Genomic DNA, 19270 nt, shown 5'->3' with positions numbered 1-19270 from the left:
CCCATGATGAGGGAGACTGAGAAGGGCAGAGAGCCAGTGATGCCACAAGATATGCAAGAGGTGGCAGAGAAAGAGAAGTTCAAGGCCCCAGGCTGGCACTGGAGATAAAGAGCTCCAATCCTCAGCAACCAGCCTTAGGTAACTCAGATTAATTAGATCACGGCTCAGTTTTCCCTCTTGAAAAGTACTTCCCTAATAAAGATTGTTATTAGGAACACAAGCCTCCATTCCAGCTTCTTTAAGTACCCAAACAGACTGAAAGAACAAGGTAACTCATATCCCTTTCTATTTCTTATCAGACTAATACAACCTCACTGACAGGCAAACAGCCATCAATAGGTGTGTATAGGGAAATTTATATTCAGAGGTATAAACTTATGCATTTCTATGTATGAATGTAGCTAAGCTTCATTTTAAAATGTAGAAGTATATAAACACTTGGTTTTAACTTATCAACATAACACTGTTTTTCTACAGAGGAATAAACCAGTGCTTATATAAAGACCTCAAAGCGTTCACAGTAACCTAAAGTAATGAATATTGTAATGAGAAACACAAGTATTTAGGGTGATAATGACTGGACTTTGCTCTACTTAGATCAGCTCACCCCCTATGGAGGCTACTAAAGCTTCCAGATTTTATCACCCTAGTAATCAGCAATGGGTAATGGCCTTCATAAAACACAGTAATGAAATTGACTGATTTCAAACTAGTGCATTTTTTTCATTAGGGAGTTCTTATTTAACCTACTTCAAAAATCCCTTTGTGAATACTGACTATATCAGTCAAAATTGAAATGATGAGGAACGAGGAGCTTGTTCTGCTCAATATTTCAGATATTATTCAAGTAAAAAGCTGAAGTTCCTGGGGTTTTTTTTTTGTCATCTCTAAATGCTTCCAGTTTTAAAAGTCTTTCAAGATTGAACATTATAAAACTGGGGAAAAAGAAGAAACAAATCAAAACCTTAGTTCTTTGCATTTTCCAACAACTCATAAGAGATTCTGCTTTGTTAAAACATGTTTTTAAAATTCTCTGAGGCCAGGGTTCCAGCCTACCTAGCAGAAATATCAATGGTGAAATTTAATTATCCTTTATACCTGGATTGTGTATGTTGTTGTAACTGTTGTGTCTTACTTAATCTTTGAATGTTTTTGAATAAAACTTGGTGGTAAGCACAACCCCTTATTATTGCTCAAATCTGCCTTCATGATATGTGTGTGAGCATTTATCTGTGTTCCAAGAATACTTGTAACTCAACACAGATTTTAAAATCAAATGTTTTATGGCGAGTCTCAACTCTGCTTTTGTGGCAAAAACATTTCCCAACTCAATATATGCTCTACAGAAGCTTTATGATAGCAAAAGCAAACCTACTGGAAAATCTACTTGGATAACTACATGACACAAAATCTAGCTTCATATTTCTCTCTCTGGACTACAGCAGTTTTTAACTGCATGAAAGAGATGCTTGGATATGTATTTTCTGTACAAAATCTATAGTGAAACATGGGCATCACAAGACAGGAGTACAAAGTATAAATCCTTCCCCACTCTAGCCAGAAAAACAAGTGACTCAGTAGTCGTGCTAAAATGTGAGAGCTGGTCACAAATATACATTTGTTTCTGTCTAGAACCCTAAGAATCTCAGAGCAGCTGTTAAAGGCTGCTGAAATCAAAGGAAATTATTTTATAGGCACCAGCGGGATATCCTTACTGTACACTTCATCCACAAACTTCAGGGCAGTTACCAGCTCCTCCCTCACTGGTCATGTACTTGAAAATGAGATACGGGATTAACACCTATCATGGAGCAAATGGGGAAGTACACAAACAACCTAACACAGCAGCCCTAAAAAGACTTAAGGCAGTATTAACTCTAAAACCAAACAAAGTCACACAAACATCCATATGATTCTGATTTCACTGCATGTAAACGAGGACAGAGGTAATAACTGTACAAAGAATCCCAGGTAACTGCCTTCTTGGCAGAGCCAGCCTTCCTGGATGGTCTAGAGAAGGACATTTTCTCACTCCAGTCCACCTGTCATACTAGTTGCCTTTTAAAAGCATGACTAGAACCAACTGCCTGAAAGACCACCTAACAGATGCAGTAGTTTTTCCTGTAACCACTTTAACAAAATAATGTACTGCATTACTCTCCTTGTGATTACAGCTTCAAACTCTGTGATCCTATGCTGCAAACTTACTTTATATTTTATTAGAATCAAATAATGAGTCATTGACTTACAGTTTTTATCTATGTACTCACAGTGCAAGCAGAATATGACCTGGAAGAGGTAAACCAGAAAAAAAAAAAGAAAAAGAAATAATAGAAGGTGGATGAGAAGCTGCTTCTTTTACAACCAAAGGTGCAAAGAGCATTTGCAATAAGCCAGGTAAGCAACAAACATGGTTGTTAAGGAATATTTATGACAGCAGGCACTGTGTAACATCACTGAAGCGTGCACAATGGGAGCAAGCTTTTTAGAAAATATATCTGCAGAACAGACATGCAGTTAGGTCTAACTATCAATCATCTGAACACGTGAATAAATCTATAGGCAGCAGTCCGTGTTCTGTTAAAATCAACTTCTACCACACAGAAAACTTGCTGCCCAGCAAATAAGCCATAAGGCCACAGAAGCTAAAATATATTACACAAACTATCACAATAATAATAATAATATCACAACTACTATACCAGCAAAAGTTTGAATATTTAGATCTTATGGAGACTAAAGTGTATTTACAATGACTGTTTATATATAATAGTTAAGTTATATAGGTTTAAGATCCCATCACACTGAAACAATCAATTTTTGCATGTTTGGGTTTTTATTTCATTTTGTACTTCACACTCTTTAAATCAGTGCTTACTGATCCACAAGAGCACATCTATATGGGCTGTTTAAGTCTCCTCTCCGCTGGAAGTGTGTGTGTAACTCCCATTAATGCTAATGGGCATAAAGCACACGCATAGAGGAGAAAATAGACCCCTCACTGTGAAAATAAATGTGTTCAGTTATTTTCAGATGCGATGCCAAAATCAAACAACTAAAAGTACACAGTCAAAGGAGATAACACTATATAGCCTAACTGAAAGTGTCACCATTATTTTTAACTCCCTGGTCATGGACCCTGCCATGTTCTTCATGTGTCTGACATTTCTTGTGTCATAAAGATCATGACTGGATAACATTAACATGGGCCAAATCCTAAATTCTTACATGAGCGAAAACAGCCCTGATCCCACACTCCTTCACAAAGGATGCAAGGTTAGACCTTATGTCTTATGATTTTCCCTTAGGTCATATGTTTTCTTTTTATACCATATGGGTTAATAGCAGCAGTAAACTTCACTGCTCTCTAAGATAGTTCCTTAAAACTGTGATGAATCTATCAAAGTAAAAATTCCTAGCACTTAATTTTTTCCTTAATGGTTGACAGCCTGATGTTTTCTGCTCTGATCAAAATTCACAGAGTCAATGCTGTCTAAGAAACAGGTAAGGAAAAATGTTTACCTAGTAAGGTGAAATTTAAAGATATCACGGTGTATTAAAATACAAATACAGAATTTTTTTTCTTCTGATGGAACCAGTGCTTTCTGAGTTTACAGCTGATCTAATGTGACATTTGCAACAGTCATAGGAAAACAAAGGTTTTTGAAAGGGTGCAGTATAAGAGGAGCATTAATGGTTTTGGTGAGTGTATTTAGGGTCTTTGTAAAATGGCCTGATGACTTTCTAATGCAAGTAATCACACCCATCTTCCCAAATCAGGGAGATGCACCTTCAAACAAGTGGATGCTACTGAGTTATCAGCCAGGCAGAAATGAGTTCTTCCAGTGATGAGGCCTTTTCAGAAGCTGATGTTGTAGGAGTTAAGAAGAGTGCTGTTGCTGAAAGGTCACCTGTCACAGCTCAGTGTCAGGATCTGCAACACTGCTGGGTCAAATACCACAGTTAGCTGCTGCTGGGTGCTGTACAGCCCAGCTCCCAGCCCCTCAACCCGAGGCACATGCTTGCTCATCTACTCCCACATGAGTCAGTTCATGGAGAAAAACAGCCCAAAGAAAACAAACAAACAAATAAATAAATAAATACTTCTCTGCTGACCTAACTCCCTCTGCACAACGTGAATGATGACAAGCACTGCTACCTGCACAAAAGCTGGGCAGTAAGGGATGTGGCTAGAGATGGCTGGCAGGAGAAGAACTTCCCCTTTTAAACTGTTAGACTGACCCCATCAGATCCCAGAATCAAACCCCTACAAAAAGGATAGTCAAAGGAGGACCCCAGCTGAGCCAAAAAACTGACCAGTGCCTGTACAGTGAAGTAAAGCACAATCCCTAAAGGCTGCCATATTTCTGTACCAGACACTTCCAAAAGTGCATGTGCACTGTGAATCCCCTGTGCTTCACACCTGAGGACAGCTAAGGACGGGATCTCTCATCAGAGATGAGATCTTTACAGACTCTTTATAGACTGGCCCTCAGGGTAAACGACCCGAGAAGCTGCCACTCACCGTACATGCCCTTGGTTCCAGGCTCTTGATCTGCAAAGTATTTCTGCATCTCCCTTGAGACTTTACAGTGAGAACAGTTAGGCTAGAGAACGTATGAGCACCCTTCTCTTTTAAACCAGAAAAAGGCACTAATAACACAGCAGCCCCAGCAGTGTTGCAGCCCAGATGACCTCTCCTGAATTTCATACAGGAATTACTGCAGAGACTGATACAGCTGGAATGAACCAGGCAACAAATTAATGAGCTCCTTCATTCATTACAGAAGAGGAGGAGGGTTGGCAGTGGTCTGTCAGTAGCCATGTGGATGGACATCCATCGGTTTACTTAAGCACATATGGAACTGAGCTGGAGACACTGAGGCTCTGCATGGGCAGGGCACACAACATCTCTGCAGCAGAACCCCTTATGTAACACTGAACTGGACTCACACAAATCCATATTGTTGAACGACTCTGTTTTCTTTTTCAAGTAGTAGAAGCCTGTCTTTCTTTCTTATTTGAGTGTATCACTATGACTCATTTTGCAAGATGACGTCTTATTATACAGAGGAAAGGTCAAAAACGTCAGTATTGCTACTTCTGCATAGAATACTATTTTTTTCTGGGTGAGCTTGCAAGAGTAAATAGTCCTATGAATGATTTGGTGTATGATATGCAAAAAGAGACTTTTCTACAGCCCGTCTAGACTCCCAGACAAGATCAGACAGTGCTGTCATCAAAGACATTTCCACAGCCTGTCGTATCAACTGAAAGACAGAACAGTCATACAAAAATGAAAAATAAATAAAAACAGCTGACCTGCCAGTGTCACAGTGGAAATCTGAGCACAGTAACCTGAGACAATTTAGAGATTATGCTAACAATATGGCAAGAAGTTTCAACAAACATTTGTGAGGAAAAGCAACTCCTGCACAAGTGAATGAAATCCAAAAATATGAGTCATGCACAAGCAATTTTGCTATGGGCCATAAAATCACTTTATGAGAGTTACAGATAATTCTGTATGCACTCTATAATGTTTCCCCACTGTGTAGAGATGGGTATCTCAGTATCCTATCACAGATAATGATGGAAAACAAATTCTCTACATAAAGGCTGATTGCTCAGAGATTCACCCTTAAATGTTCCAAGGGATTGTAATGCTGATGGAATACTTTATACCGCATTCATCAACAAAGAGTTAGATTCATCACTGCCAAACACACTGCAGTTTAGATGCTTGTTACAAGATGTAGCAGGGTGAATTGAGAGCAGCTTTAGACACAGAATATGCATCCTGCTATAGTCTATCACGCATGTACCTACCATCCTTCAAAATGACACCTCTCATTTCCTCCCGTTAATACTTTTGCATGTATTCAGACATATGAAGCAGTATCAAAAGAACAGATGCATTCTCTACATGCCATGCTGACAAAAATTTACAGCAATAAGCCAGTCATGAAATAAGAGGTACTGGAGTATAAAATGTGAACCCTTTAGGACCAGCTTTAGAACAGCACTGGCTCTTTTTGCACCTCAGTTTTTTCTCTTTATATTCTTTTAACTTTTTCCAACTGTACCCACAGAACCATTATAAAAAACAGTTTGAAAAACACTGGAAACTTTTAAAAGAGACTTCTCTCATGAGACTTTAACAAGTTAACTCTTTTGCAAGGTAGCTTTATGACTAACACACTGTTGGCAACCGAAATTCAATGAGGACCCCACTGAAAGAGTAAGACAGATTTCTTTCTTAAACTTGGATGTGGCAGTCTCCAGAGTTGAGCTTAAAAACAAAACAAAACAAAAAATCCCAACAAAACAAACAAACCACAGAAGAATCCCAAAAGAAGATACCTCTCCAACATCATAGACCCATATGCGGCCTTCTGAATCACCAACTGCTACCTCCTTCCCAGCCTGGGCCCAGCGGACACGGTTGAGGGCAGACGCTCCTTCTATGGTGACACTGGCTGTGGGAACCTGTTGAAACAATAGGAACAGGAAGGACAATAAAATCACACTGCCTAGAAACCCAGGGGTCAGTTTTGAATGGCCCAGATGAGTCAAAGTCCCTTGGTGTTTTTGGAAGAAACAAACAACTCTCATTGGGGAGGAGAAAAAAAAAACGAAAGGGTTCATTGTTTCTTTGATCAGATGTGCTAGAAAGAGTAACAGATTGCTTGGAATGAACAGTAAAGGGCTGTAAATGAAACCATTTTTCCCCCTTAGCCCTGGGAACATGCAAAACTGCATCTGCTTTTTTCTGAAAAGTCACTAACATGACCAAGAACCAACTGAGAGTAGGATTTGGCTTCAGTCCTGCCCTGGCTCTGACTCAGGCCCAGATAACCTGCCGGTCAGCAAACGCATCCTTGTATTCATGCTGACACACCCTTTGAATCCATATTCACCTCTGTGGCTAGATGCAGAGGTTGAACCTTAAGTATTATATCAGAAAAGTCCTGAGCTAATCACTTTAGAGTGAGGACATGGTAGAAGTGAGAACAGCTGAGCTAACATTTTGGAACTCCTACAGTATATTCCCACAATTCTCTTTTACATCCCCAGGACATTACTTCTGCTTTAAATACACCTGGATGCTCTCCAATTCCTAACCCACCTCCCTGCCCCAAGTCAACCAACTTAACAGGTGATCCACAAGAATACATAAGGATTCTGATTAATGCGTGGGATGAATAAAGCAATGAACATGATCTTAAAAGAAGTATTTGTAATCTATGCTAGAATGAGGGCATCAAAAGATGCTGCAGGAGGAAGGAACTGTGTGGGTGTTTGTCCCAGTTAGGTGGATCACTCAGTTGATTTAGGTCACCTCATATGACAAATGACAGTAACCTGCAAGCCTACTAATGCTCCACCCAGCTGCCTTTAATAGGAGAGAACCTGCCTGAGCAAGGAGCCTGTAGCTTGGCATAACAGTCTTCCAAACAAGGCTTTTTAGTTTCAGTGTTTTTTAGGTCAAGGTAAATGGGATAGGATAGCTGCAAAAACAACTCCTCCACCAGATCCATCCGGTGGGAAATGGTTTCAGTCACACTGTGAGATGACAAGGGAGTGTCCCAGGATCTATAAATGGGCATAGAATGGAGAGCAGTCCAGGTAAAACAAGGTAGCTGGACAAGAACCAGAGTCCAGGCTACCCTGGGAGGAGTGACAGGTACTCCTTCTGTCCTCACTGGCAGCACAGTGCAGTAGAAGTAGGAAGAAAGCAGCTTGAAGTCATATTAAAGCCTGGTCTGAACATTGACAAACTGGCAAGATTAACAAAACCAGTATTTTGCTGACTTCATCTCGGTTCTCTGACTGTAGCTTTACACTTTTGTTGTGAGACAGGTCTAAAGATCCTGGAGAAAAATAATTTTAAAATGAACACTGTACAGCTCCCATGCCAAGTCTCCTCCTCAGCCCTATTGCCTTCATTGTGTCACAGCAGATGAGTGACAGCAGGAAGCCAAACCTTTGCAGACTTGCTGAGACTCTCGTTACAGCCCCAGCGTGTGCACTGCCACGCCAGCAGCTGGACAAGGACTGGGGAGCAGGGCTGCTTCCCTTGACTCTGCCCCTGGAGGCTGCCTGCTCCCCCTCACCAACCCTGACACCAGGCTGCAAAACCAGCTGGCACCTCAAGCACAATGGTTCTGCCACAGCTAAAGCATCACCTCGGCAAACGGCTTCACGGTAGTGTCCTCAGCCCCACATGAGAAATGCAAGAGGATTTCGTTTGCAGAATGATGTAGAAATAATGCTGGATACCAATCAGAAAGCACATACCATTCTCCCCCCCTCTAGGAAGTCATTCAAATGCAAATAACTACTGGACTCATCTCCCCATTGTGCAAGGCCTAGGTGCTGTCCAAGGCAGTACCACCCAAAAAAACTGGCATGCCCTAACTCCTTGTCCCAAGTCTGCTACCTAAGCAAGAGTCAATGGCCTTAAGCTGACATGGAGTCACCGATCCATGATAAAAATCACAGTAGAAAACAAGCAAGTTTCACTGCTGTGATCACGGATTTCTGAAAAAAAAAAAAAAAAAAAAAAAAAAAATCCAGCCAAAATTAATTTCCTAACATTTGGAAATGGGTTTTTTGAAAGAGCTAAATGCCACATTTTAGAGGACTAAGCCGCTAACCAGCTATGTTTCTCAGAAAACTGCAGATCAAAGAAATGTGTTTCATGTACAAATATACAGTGTATATTTAGGGCATTGAATTTTCACAAAAATCTTTCAGGAGGTTGAAATACATAACTCTAGAGCTGGGATTTGGTTTAGGTTTTTGTTTTTTGGGGTTTATTTTTTGTTGTTGTTAATACAGCATTTTTTCAGTGTTCCACATAAAAATAAGCAGCACAAATGCCGCAGACACAAAACACAACCCATACTTTTTTTTTAAAACCTGATGGTTTTGAAAAATTGTTACTAATCCACAAAGCTATCTAACAATACAAAAAGCAATAATGAAACAGTCTTTTAAAATCTAAAGAAAAAGCCTTTTCTCCAGTAATATGCAGAGAAATATAGTCAAACCATAGTATCTTAAAATAGATTTGTCTGCTCTCAGTAGTGATAGTTTAAATTACACATGCCTATTTTAGATTTCAAGATAAGAATTTATTTGTAATAGTAGCATGATGTTTTTAAAATCACATTTGAAATACTTTATAAATTCTACAAAGTTGGTGCCTGTCAGATTTTAAACAGTTTTGAAATGAAATTTTATCATATAACAGATTAAGAAAGATGCAGTCAGAAAAACCTCCGTGATAAGAATATAGCTTTTTATTATTATTTTTATTGCCTATGTAGTGTCAAAACCTGCTTGCAAATACATGTTACCTGTTTCTAGAAATAGAAACTATCCTCACACTTTAAAAGCTAAGGTACAGCATGCAATAAACCCGAGAAACATCTCAACGGAATATAACACGGAAGGAATAAGTGACTTTGTAAATCAGTTTCGTATCAGTTCATACATAAAGAAGACTCATCAATCACCTCCAGATCTTCTACAATCTTGATCAAAAAATAAATGTTACGGACACATAGGTAAGAAATAAGCATTTGCTATCCTGAAGCAAACCTCACTACACTGATACATAAATATAATATTCAGTTTGCAAAGAATGATGGAGTGGGTAAGGATTTTTTCTTTTAAATATTTTTTACACTACTTCATCAGATATAAAATAAAACGTGATGATTTTCCCTGCTCTTACAAAAATAATTTCTGATATGCAGAAATAAACATGAAGTACCCCAATAGCCTTGCAACTTTCCACAGAGATTTTAAAAATAATTATTACACCGATTAAATCCTTGGTAAAGTCCAATGATCTATGTTATTTTGATCAGAAAGCATCTAGGTCTCAGGAAAAATGTTTTCAATAAATACAGAGAGTAACACTGGTGGAAACTCTGTTGCAATTCAAAAATTTGAAGGTAGCATATTGTAACTAAACCCAGGTGTTTTCTTAATTGATTTCAAAATAATACCTAAATATTAACGCGGCTTATTCCCCAAATTAAACAAAGCCAGAACTCATTAATAACAATCACATCTCGTTCTTACACAGAGATTTTTATCAAGAGCTAGTAGTTAAACACAGTAATAGACCTGTCATTTTCTACTGTCTTCACAAATACTTTGACATCACATATCTGACATCTAAAAGTAATAATGATCTAAAAAATAGGTGTTTCAAGATCTTATTACAAAGGCAGAAGTGCTGACAAGGAGTTTTTCTTAGCAAATAGCTGTGTAGACTTAAATGGCATAATCAATTACAGAAATCTTGAAAATTATTAGCTAATTACGACCTACCAGATAGAGGGTAAAAGCAAACAACGATCACTTTCAGTTATGATGCTTAGAACTGTTTGCAGTTCTCTCTTTCAGAGATACTTTTGTTGCTTCTCCTGCATAACAAAACTTCACATCCATTCAGCATCTGACCGTTTATCATTTATAAAGATTTTTAAATTTGTTTAATCAGTGCTCAGTAAAAAACACCAAATGATATTTCTGTGTCCAGAGATCCAAATTTGATTCTCATAAAAATAAAAAGCTTGGATACCATGGAAATAATTCCAGTCTGATCCTTACATGAGAGCTGATTTTGACCTCTCAGAACGGAAATAATTTGTGAAATCAGGGGGTGGCCTTGCATGCAGAATAAAAGCAGGATGAAGCTTGAAATTAATTCTTTTTTCTGATGTTTCTATATATTTATATGTAAACACACTGAAAACACACAGCGGTTTGCTACATACAGTCTTATTATTGATGGGAATGGGATCAAGCAGTCCATACTAATTTTTTGGAAAGAAATTATGGTCTCCTTGAGTAAAATGGCAAAACATCAGTTGATTTCAAGTAGAGCAGGATTTCAGCCCTGGTATTTGGGGGGAAAGGGTTTTTTTTTCTTCTCAAAATGCTGGGGTTTATGCTCTGTGTTTAAGCCTGCATTAATGAGAACACCTGAAGGATATGTCCCTCCCTTCCCAAAATAAATTCTTAGGAGACTCCTCCTGTATATCCTCCAGCTGTATGTGCTCTAATTAAAAAGGCTGCACTGCTTCCTGCTCAAAGCACTTCAAAAGGCCTCAGTGCTCCCCTTGACAGTGCAGTGCCCGGTGCTGGTTCCTCTTACCTGTCCATGCTTATTTATGGCAAGCACCACTCACTGGAAGCCATAAACTGTGCCCGTATTTTACTCTGACTGAAATGCATAGCACGTTTATGTGAAAGGCATATTAATGATCCAAATAGTCTTAAATTTAAAAAAAATTTAAAATAATGTGTACGGAGGATAATACTGCCTCTTGTTCTTCCATAGTCTCTCTTTTGGACATAAAAAAGAAATGTGTCAGCTAATATGTGAACTTTTGTTTTCTTACAGTCTGTTTGTTCTTAATGTTACATTGCATTAAGGAAAAACATGCAAGACTTTGTGTGTGGAAAAAGACTCGAACTTTCATGCAGAAAACTGATTACTGGCCATCTAAGATTGACCTCAGGTGATGACAGGTTTGCTGAAAATCATTTTTGGGTGAAACTCAAATCCAGAAAAAAGTATCAATTAAAGTGTCTGGCGTTTTTAAAATTTTGAAATAATAGGAGGAAAAAAACGGGGTTTTGCACATTTAGAAAGATGTTTTTTAAAAAACACCGGTTTACCAGTCTCAATCTCTGCTAGAAGTGCTCTGATTAATCCTTTCTCACCAGTGAAATTCAAAGGCGAGACCTTTCCTTTCCAATGGTCCCCACTATTTAGTTAATAGCAGTGAAAAGAAAACTTATTTATTAATTGCATTTGTGCCTTTAAGTTCCACAGCAAAGTTTAAAGACAAGAAAAGGAGAGGGTGTAAAGTCCCAAATAACATGTGAGAGAGATGCCCTGTGCTTTAAAAGACTGAAGCGGGGTACCAAGCAACTCAAAGGCAGGATGCAGGGGAGATGCAGGGGTACACGCTTGGTTTCTGACACGCCGCAGGCACTGGCACAGGGCTTCCAAGTTACAATTCCCAGAGAATTTAGCCCAGAGAATAATAAATACAGAGGGAAAGGAAGTCTCGCAGTCCAACACGAGCCTCGGTCCCCGCTGGCAGTCAGTGGCGGCGTGGCCGGGCTGCCAAGGTGTGACCCCCTGGGTGAGGGCCGGCATCGCAGACCTGGCGCTTGGAGCGTTGTGCGCCAGAAACGGGGTGGGGGGTGCTAAGAAAAACCTGCAGAACGGGCGCGGTTTAAAAGTGCACCTTAAAATAACAGAGGAGGAAAGAGCCTCCTCCCCGAGCCGGCACCGCGGCATTTAATTGCGTTGGCTTTCTGCCGGGGGTGCCGGAGTCGGCCCTCCCGCCCCTGACAGGTACCGAGCGCAGCAGCCCCGCCGCAGGGGAGGGAGCGAGGGAGGCGGGAGAGAGGGAAGGAGGGACGGCGGGCGGGGGAGGGAGGGGGGCGGGCGGGCGCCCCCGGCAGAGGGACCTGCCCTCCCTTACCCTCCCCTCCCCGCCGCGCCCCGGGGCACAGGCGGCGGCCGACGCCGGGCTGCCCCCGCCCCGAGGGAGCGCGGCGCCCCGCGGAGCCCCGACGGGAGGATGGCGAGGGGTGCCCGGCAGTGCCGGCCCTCACAGGGTTAAGGTCTCGCCCGGCGCCCCGCGGCCCGCCCGCGCCTTCCCACCGCCGCCGAGCCGCCTCACCTCGGTGTCGTTATTCAGGTTCCACAGATCCAGGCGCCCCATCCCGTCCACGCAGGCGAAGAGCGCGGGATGCACTGGCGACCACATGACATCGTAGACATAGTCGGCATTGTCTTCAAAGGAGTAGAGCGGCTTGTTGTGCTGTAAAGCAGAGAGCGGCATGAAGACTTCGTGGCGCTAGTGCTGCCTGGGGCTGTCTGGCGAGTCTAATTAAAAACTTTGCACATTTACAAAGTGTCATAAAACTTCCCCAGATGAAAGGTCCTCCGCAAAGGGCGGGACTGCGCTTTAATGGGGCAACAACTGTCCGGTGGGATAAATGAGATGCCCGGTGTGAGGGGTGTGGGACGCGCGGATGACGGGGCGGGGGGAGCGGCCGCTCCCGCTCCCGGCCGGCACCCCGGCGGCGGGAGGGGGTGCGGGAGGCGGTGCGGCAGGCAGCGGGCACGGACCGCCGCTCCCGCCCGAGCCAGGCGCGCTGGCGGAGGCTCCGATAAGGATCGTGAGAGCGGCGGGAGCAGCGCGGCGCCTCCGCGGCCCCCCGCGCACCGCGGGCGGCGCCTGCCACCTAGCGGCGGGCGGCGGCAGCGCACGGGCCCTGCGCGCCGCGGGATCCCCGCGCCCGGCGCGCTCCGGAGGGAGGGAGCCGGGGAGGGAGGGGAGGCTGTTATCTGCAGCAGGCGGGGAGTCGGAGGGAAGTTAGGAAGTACACCAGGAATAAAGTGTAATTGTCCCTCATGAATTATTCATCGCATCTGGCTTGTCTTTAATTTTTGCATAATGGCTTCGCTAATCCCCGATCAATTAATGGAAAATGAAATTTGAATGATAATGAAAACTCCAGAGATGAAAGAAATTAAGTATTCGCATGGCTTGTGACAGAAATCTAAACAATGGGACTTCTGCGAGGGTCCCCCTCACTGCCTCCCTCCTCCTGCCGTTCCCTGCCGCCTCCCTGGCGAGCGCGGCCCGGCGGGACGGGCGCCCGCGGTCCCCCCGCCCCCGGGAAATGCAGCACCACGGAGCGGACCCTGTGCGTGTCCGAGGCGCACCCATGGAACACCTCGGTCAGATCCCTCTGGAATGCACCCTCGCGCATTTTACAAAGGAAACATTGTCCGGAGTGCCTCAATGTATAGCCATGCATTAGTTTTCCGAAAAGTGGAATGACTAATTGCAATTATTATATAGCTTTCCTTTCGTATACTATTAAACCAATAAAGCAGTTGGTTTGATATCTATTTATAGATGGGTCCTCGCTAGTTTTGGGTTTGGTCCTCTTGCACCCCATGGTGCTTGGGTGGATGTTGGGGCTGGAAGCACTGCAGGGTCAGTACACAGGACAGGTATGTGTCCATCTCTATGCTGCCATGTCTCTGAGTATTGATGTGGTACACTGCTGTTGCAGCACTGTATTGTAAACAATTCTGAAACATTTCTAGCCATCACAGGTATCACAAAAAATTACTGAGAGTATTCAGAGATTTAATTACCTGACTTTGTCTTTTGAAAACATATTGAAAATACATAGGGATTTATTCCAGAGGCTGGGTTTTCCTCTGCTTGAATTAATGAAAGATGCTTTGATTACAGGATCTCAGATTTTCATAACCGGCCAAATGGCTTTTGTCCATTTTCTAAGACTAGCAAACATTTTGTGTAACAATGAAATTAAATTAGAGCTTGACCTTATAATCTCAAATTTATGCAACATTTTAATTTCTTTTCCCAGGCTGGAGTTCTGCAAAAGAAAAGGAAAAAATTACAAAAATATTTTCGTACCTGAAGAAGGTCTTGTTCTCCAAACACAAGTATGTGTCTTGCTTAGCATATTATCACTGGAGTTACTTCCATGCCTGTGCTAAAGCTTTTGCAGGGTTTAGGGCCAAATAAAGACCAAACTTTTGAATAGGCAGAGGTATTTCATAGGAAATTTCAAAGTAAATCATTACAACTGTGAGCTGGGAAATAGTATTTAGAGAGAGCCACATGGATTCCCAATTCTGCACTGTCTATTTTCACTGAAAACATCGAATTCAGGTTCAAATATATCAACTGTCTAAATCCTGGTGGGCATTGAAGATAGCAGTATATCAAAAGAAAAGGAAATCTGGTCAACTGCTAGGTGGTTGGTATTTTTCTTATTCATGGGAAAAGTGCTGCACATACAGCACTTAAACATTTAATGTCATGGGAGAAGTAACAAAATTCCACAGGAGTTAAGGGCCTATTAAGATATCAATCAATCAATCCAGGGCAGGTTTCAATCAGCATTTCCTTTTTGTCAGCATATCAAAACTTGTTTTAATCTTGAGTGTGGCACTTTTTTAATGGTCTTTTTAGTTCTGCTACTTTATTTTCCACTTCATGCCTAAAGACCAAGGCATTAGAAGGAAGGGTGAGGAGATTTGGTGCTAGCCTATATCTACACATGTTGTGTAGTCTTTGGCAAATAGCTTTAGCTGATGTACCTCTGTTTCCCTGTTATCAAAATAAAAACACTTTCGAAATGCTGGTATTTGAGGTGAAAAGCCTCAAATACCAAAAATGAAATGCCTTTACCATAACAGCGGAAGTACTCGATCAGATAGAAAGTCAGAGGGAAAGTGTGGACAACAGGAATAATATGGCTCTTGAGAAAGATCTCAGACATGCAAGGAATGACACACAAATGAATAGAGAAGAATAGGGTGTGGAGCACTGCAAAGAAATAAGAAATTGCAGGATTGTGAGCAGCCCAACCAAAAGGCAAGATCAGCTACAGTGTGGTTGGGAAATCAGGGAGAAATCATATGGCAGAAATCAGGCAGTGGTAGTGGAGCTGAGCTACACCTTCATACTGCCCCCAGTATCGCAGATAGTCCTCCCAGTGTGACTTTCTGCCAGTGAAAAAAGAAAAAGTACTTCCCACCCTGTCTTGTCTTCTTGCACTGTTTAGCTAGAGAAGAACACAACAACTGCATTAGGTCCATCTTGCTTCACCTCCTGTCTTCAATACTAACAGCAACTGGCCTTTCTTAAAAGTTTACATACATATACTTTCTTAAAAGTTTACTGGTCTGAGAGCAGTTACGTTGATTTCATTGAGAGGACTCTGTTTCTGGGTTTAAGTGTGTGTATAAATGTTCACAGGACTTCCTTACTGCAGGCCTGCTAACTATGGGCCCAGGCCTGCAGATCTTTTAATGCAACGATTTATGAGTAAGGACCGATACCGACTGCTTTGAGAAAATGTTGAAATGTGGAACCACGTAAAGGTCACTTTAAAGCAGTTTTAAATTACCAAAACTTCAGACCTACACAATCCATAACTAACATATGGCTGTTATTATAAAACAACTGAAATTTAAACTTGATGAGCTTTCATTCTTAAGTATCAGCCTACTCTGTTATTCAATAGAACAGAAGAAATAGTTTAAAGCAGTATCTTCAGAAAAGCTTGGGCCAAATCTACTTATTACTGAAAAAGTAGAGTGTAGGGTGAAAATACGGCCCTAATGAATCAATGGAGTTTTGCCATTGATTCCAAAAGGACATGATTTGAGCATTTAATGGAAAAAGCAAAAAGCCAATTTCAAGACATGATTTTTTTCTCATTTATTGAAACACGTTATCAAAGTCAATAATTTATCCTCAGTGTTTGTATAGAGGCATTGTTTAAGAGGACAGTGAAGAGTAAACATTTTAAATACCCATGGGCTGTCTAGGAACTAACACTTGTCCATGAAATAAGAAGCTCACAAAAATAAATTCTACACATTTATATAAAAGAGGGGTTTTTTTTACACATATATATTTGACCACTCTATGCCACTTACTTGCATAGAAGAATTTTCTTTAATCCAGGAGGTGCCACACATAAAGTAGCTAATTATCCATATAAAGGAATGTATACATATCCACAGGTTTTAACTAGCATCTGACTTCTGAAAAGCCATGGAAAAAACTATTGGCTTTGCCTATTTCATGAAAAGAGCATATTTTTCCACGTTGCCGCCATTTCTGTGGGTGTCAGCTCCACTTTAAGGTACTTTCCTAGACTGTACCTTCAGCAGTACAGATGTGTGGTGACACCACACACTCTGCTGCCACCAGTTCTTTCTTTCCACTCAATTGTCTTCTATTCTAAAGATGATAAGCCAAACACCATACTTCTGGCTCACACCATATTAACAACAGCCATGAGTGTTGTGCAGTATTGTAAGTTGATTCAAGATGATTTGATTTTTCTAGGTGTGCAGCAAGTATGACAGATTCATTAGTCCTTGGCAGAGAAACTTTCCAGACAAGCTGATGTTGTTTGTTTAAGCTCAAGCTCAGGCTTTCAGGCACTTGGAAAGAGCAGAGCCAGAGTGGTCCTGAGCAGGGTGTCTGCTCCTCTGTCTGGCCCTTGAACAAACCAGGGAATAGGAAGTGGGAATGAGATGATCTTTAAAGACCCTTCAACCCAAACCATTCTATGATTCTATGAAGTTAGCCCCTGTGGGACCAAGTATTGTATAAACAGTCTTTATTGATTAAAAGAAAACCCAAAACCACAACCTGCAAACATGTAGGGAAGGTACAATCTTCTGTCTTCCTTTAAAGTGAGTGCTCTGGTGTCACACTGACCAGATGATGTGAAAAACTAGGACAGGGCACAGCTTGTGGAACTTCTGCTCGGGGTAGGATCTGAGCTTGTTCAGTATTTTATATGCCCAGTCTTCTCCATCTTGAAAGAGACCTCTTAATATGTTGCTGAATCCAGGCTCATTGTTTCCCTTTTGACTGTGACACTTAACCAGGCCAACTCAAAACTGCAGACAGTATAGCAGAAACTAAAAGCTGCTGGGAATATTGAGGCAAATACTCTTCAAATCGGTTTTACTCTGGTTGTGACCTTTTCCCTTTCAATGGTGTCCTTCTTGGGACACCACCTATCAGCTGTTTGGGGTTACTTTTCCATACCTCTTGTGGTGTGGAGTTAAGTCCTCTGCTCTGTATAAGGCTCTACTACTTTTGAAAGCCTTCATGTTCTCTCTCCATTTATACGCAGTCAAAGAGGCCGTGGTTTTCATTCAGACTGACTGATCTCCACAGGAATTTTGCCAGTTCTGGACTATCACGTTTCTCCCAAATCTGTTTTCTAATAGTTACAATGATCTAGGATTACCCAATAGCTCCTGCTTTGATACTATACTTGTGGGACTTGACTTAGTTCAGTTTATGCTCGTTTTTAAAAGTTACAGCACTCCCAGGAACTGTTACTAGATGTCATAAACCAGAGGCACTAGTACTGAGGTACCCTGAACTGAGTTACACGAGTAAAAGCTCTTTACCTGCCTTAAAATTCCTTCTGGCAGTCAGTTTCAGTGCTGGATTGCAGATGACCCTCTGGGACTTGGAGAACATTTCATTGGGCTATGACCTGTCTGTATGTTGTGTCACCTCGCTGTCAGATAATTACTAGGTCACTGAATCATGTCTAAACTGGCTTGATTGGCAAGGTAACACGCTTAAGTTTAGACTCAGTAGCAACAGAGGGAAAGAAATGAGTCTGGAAATGATCCCTACACTCTTCACAACCCTTTTGTTTAAGTGCTGTAGTATTGTTACACTGATTTGGTTTGGCATCCTAAAAGTTGCAGACAGACAAGGCAGAAAACTGTTCACTTTTAGAAAGTATTGTTCTTGCAGGGAGGCTGAAACTTGCCTTTCTTAATTGTCAATAATGAAAGAAAGTCCAATATTTTTGCATAAACATGTGGGAATTATTATGGATGGAGGAGGGGACAAGGGTAAGACCGAAAGGAAAGGGGCTACGAGAGCAGACCAAGTCTGGAGATAACCTGATGATTACATTTTTGTGGTTTCCTTCAAAGTCAAAGCACCACGAGTGACTATAAAAGAAGGAAGCAAAGGAAAAAAGGTTTGATGATTGGCACAGGCGGTTTTAATGAGAACTGATCTTAATGTCTAATGCTATGGCATGAAGAAAAGAATAAAAGAACTTGGAAAGTCAGACAACACTTGTCTTTTAAGAGCATCAGAAATTCAAACAGCAGAGCTTTTGAAATCTGTGGAGATAGCCTGGAAGCTAGTTTTACTGACAGGTAAACTGCTTATTTGGTTAATCCTTCTTAACTCTTTTAAGTACTCAGCAGAGGTGCAACACATTCTGGCTGTGCTGCTCTACTGCAAACGTTCTCTTCTACCATGCCTTTCCATCTACCCAATGGAAAAAGACCTTTTTATTTTCGAAAGAAAAAAAGCAGAAAGCATGGCATTCCTCTTCACCACTGCATATTAGCTGAGGGGCTATTTTCAGTGAGTTTGATATAAATGTGCATTACTTGATGCCTACTGTAAATTTAAATGATTTAAAAGATCTGCTTGCAGAGGATGAAGTTTAAAACCATCAGAATGTGTGTAAGGCAGACTGGCTTATAGTATTCCTCAGCTCACTTTTGTCCCTAGTTCCTTCTGGCCAGGCTGGTGTATTCTTGTTTCTGCATTTTAGATCATCCAGTTTCATTCCTAATCTGGAGCCCCTCTTAATCCACACT

General features: G+C 41.4%; 1 protein-coding gene across 3 annotated transcripts in view; it reads right to left on the bottom strand.

Moving 5' to 3' along the window:
* Positions 1-19270, bottom strand: part of LOC138106369 (cytoplasmic dynein 1 intermediate chain 1) — a 192141-nt gene that overhangs the window by 11984 nt on the left and 160887 nt on the right. For all 3 annotated transcript variants that reach the window (XM_069006876.1, XM_069006878.1, XM_069006877.1), the window contains exons 15-16: positions 12726-12866; positions 6364-6489 (exon numbers count right to left, since the gene is read on the bottom strand). In XM_069006876.1, the coding sequence (XP_068862977.1) occupies positions 6364-6489; positions 12726-12866 (267 nt within the window). The remainder of the gene's footprint in view (positions 1-6363; positions 6490-12725; positions 12867-19270) is intronic.

Source organism: Aphelocoma coerulescens, chromosome 2 (assembly GCF_041296385.1).
Source record: "Aphelocoma coerulescens isolate FSJ_1873_10779 chromosome 2, UR_Acoe_1.0, whole genome shotgun sequence".
Lineage (NCBI taxonomy): Eukaryota > Metazoa > Chordata > Aves > Passeriformes > Corvidae > Aphelocoma > Aphelocoma coerulescens.
This window is presented reverse-complemented; position numbering and strand designations above follow the sequence as displayed.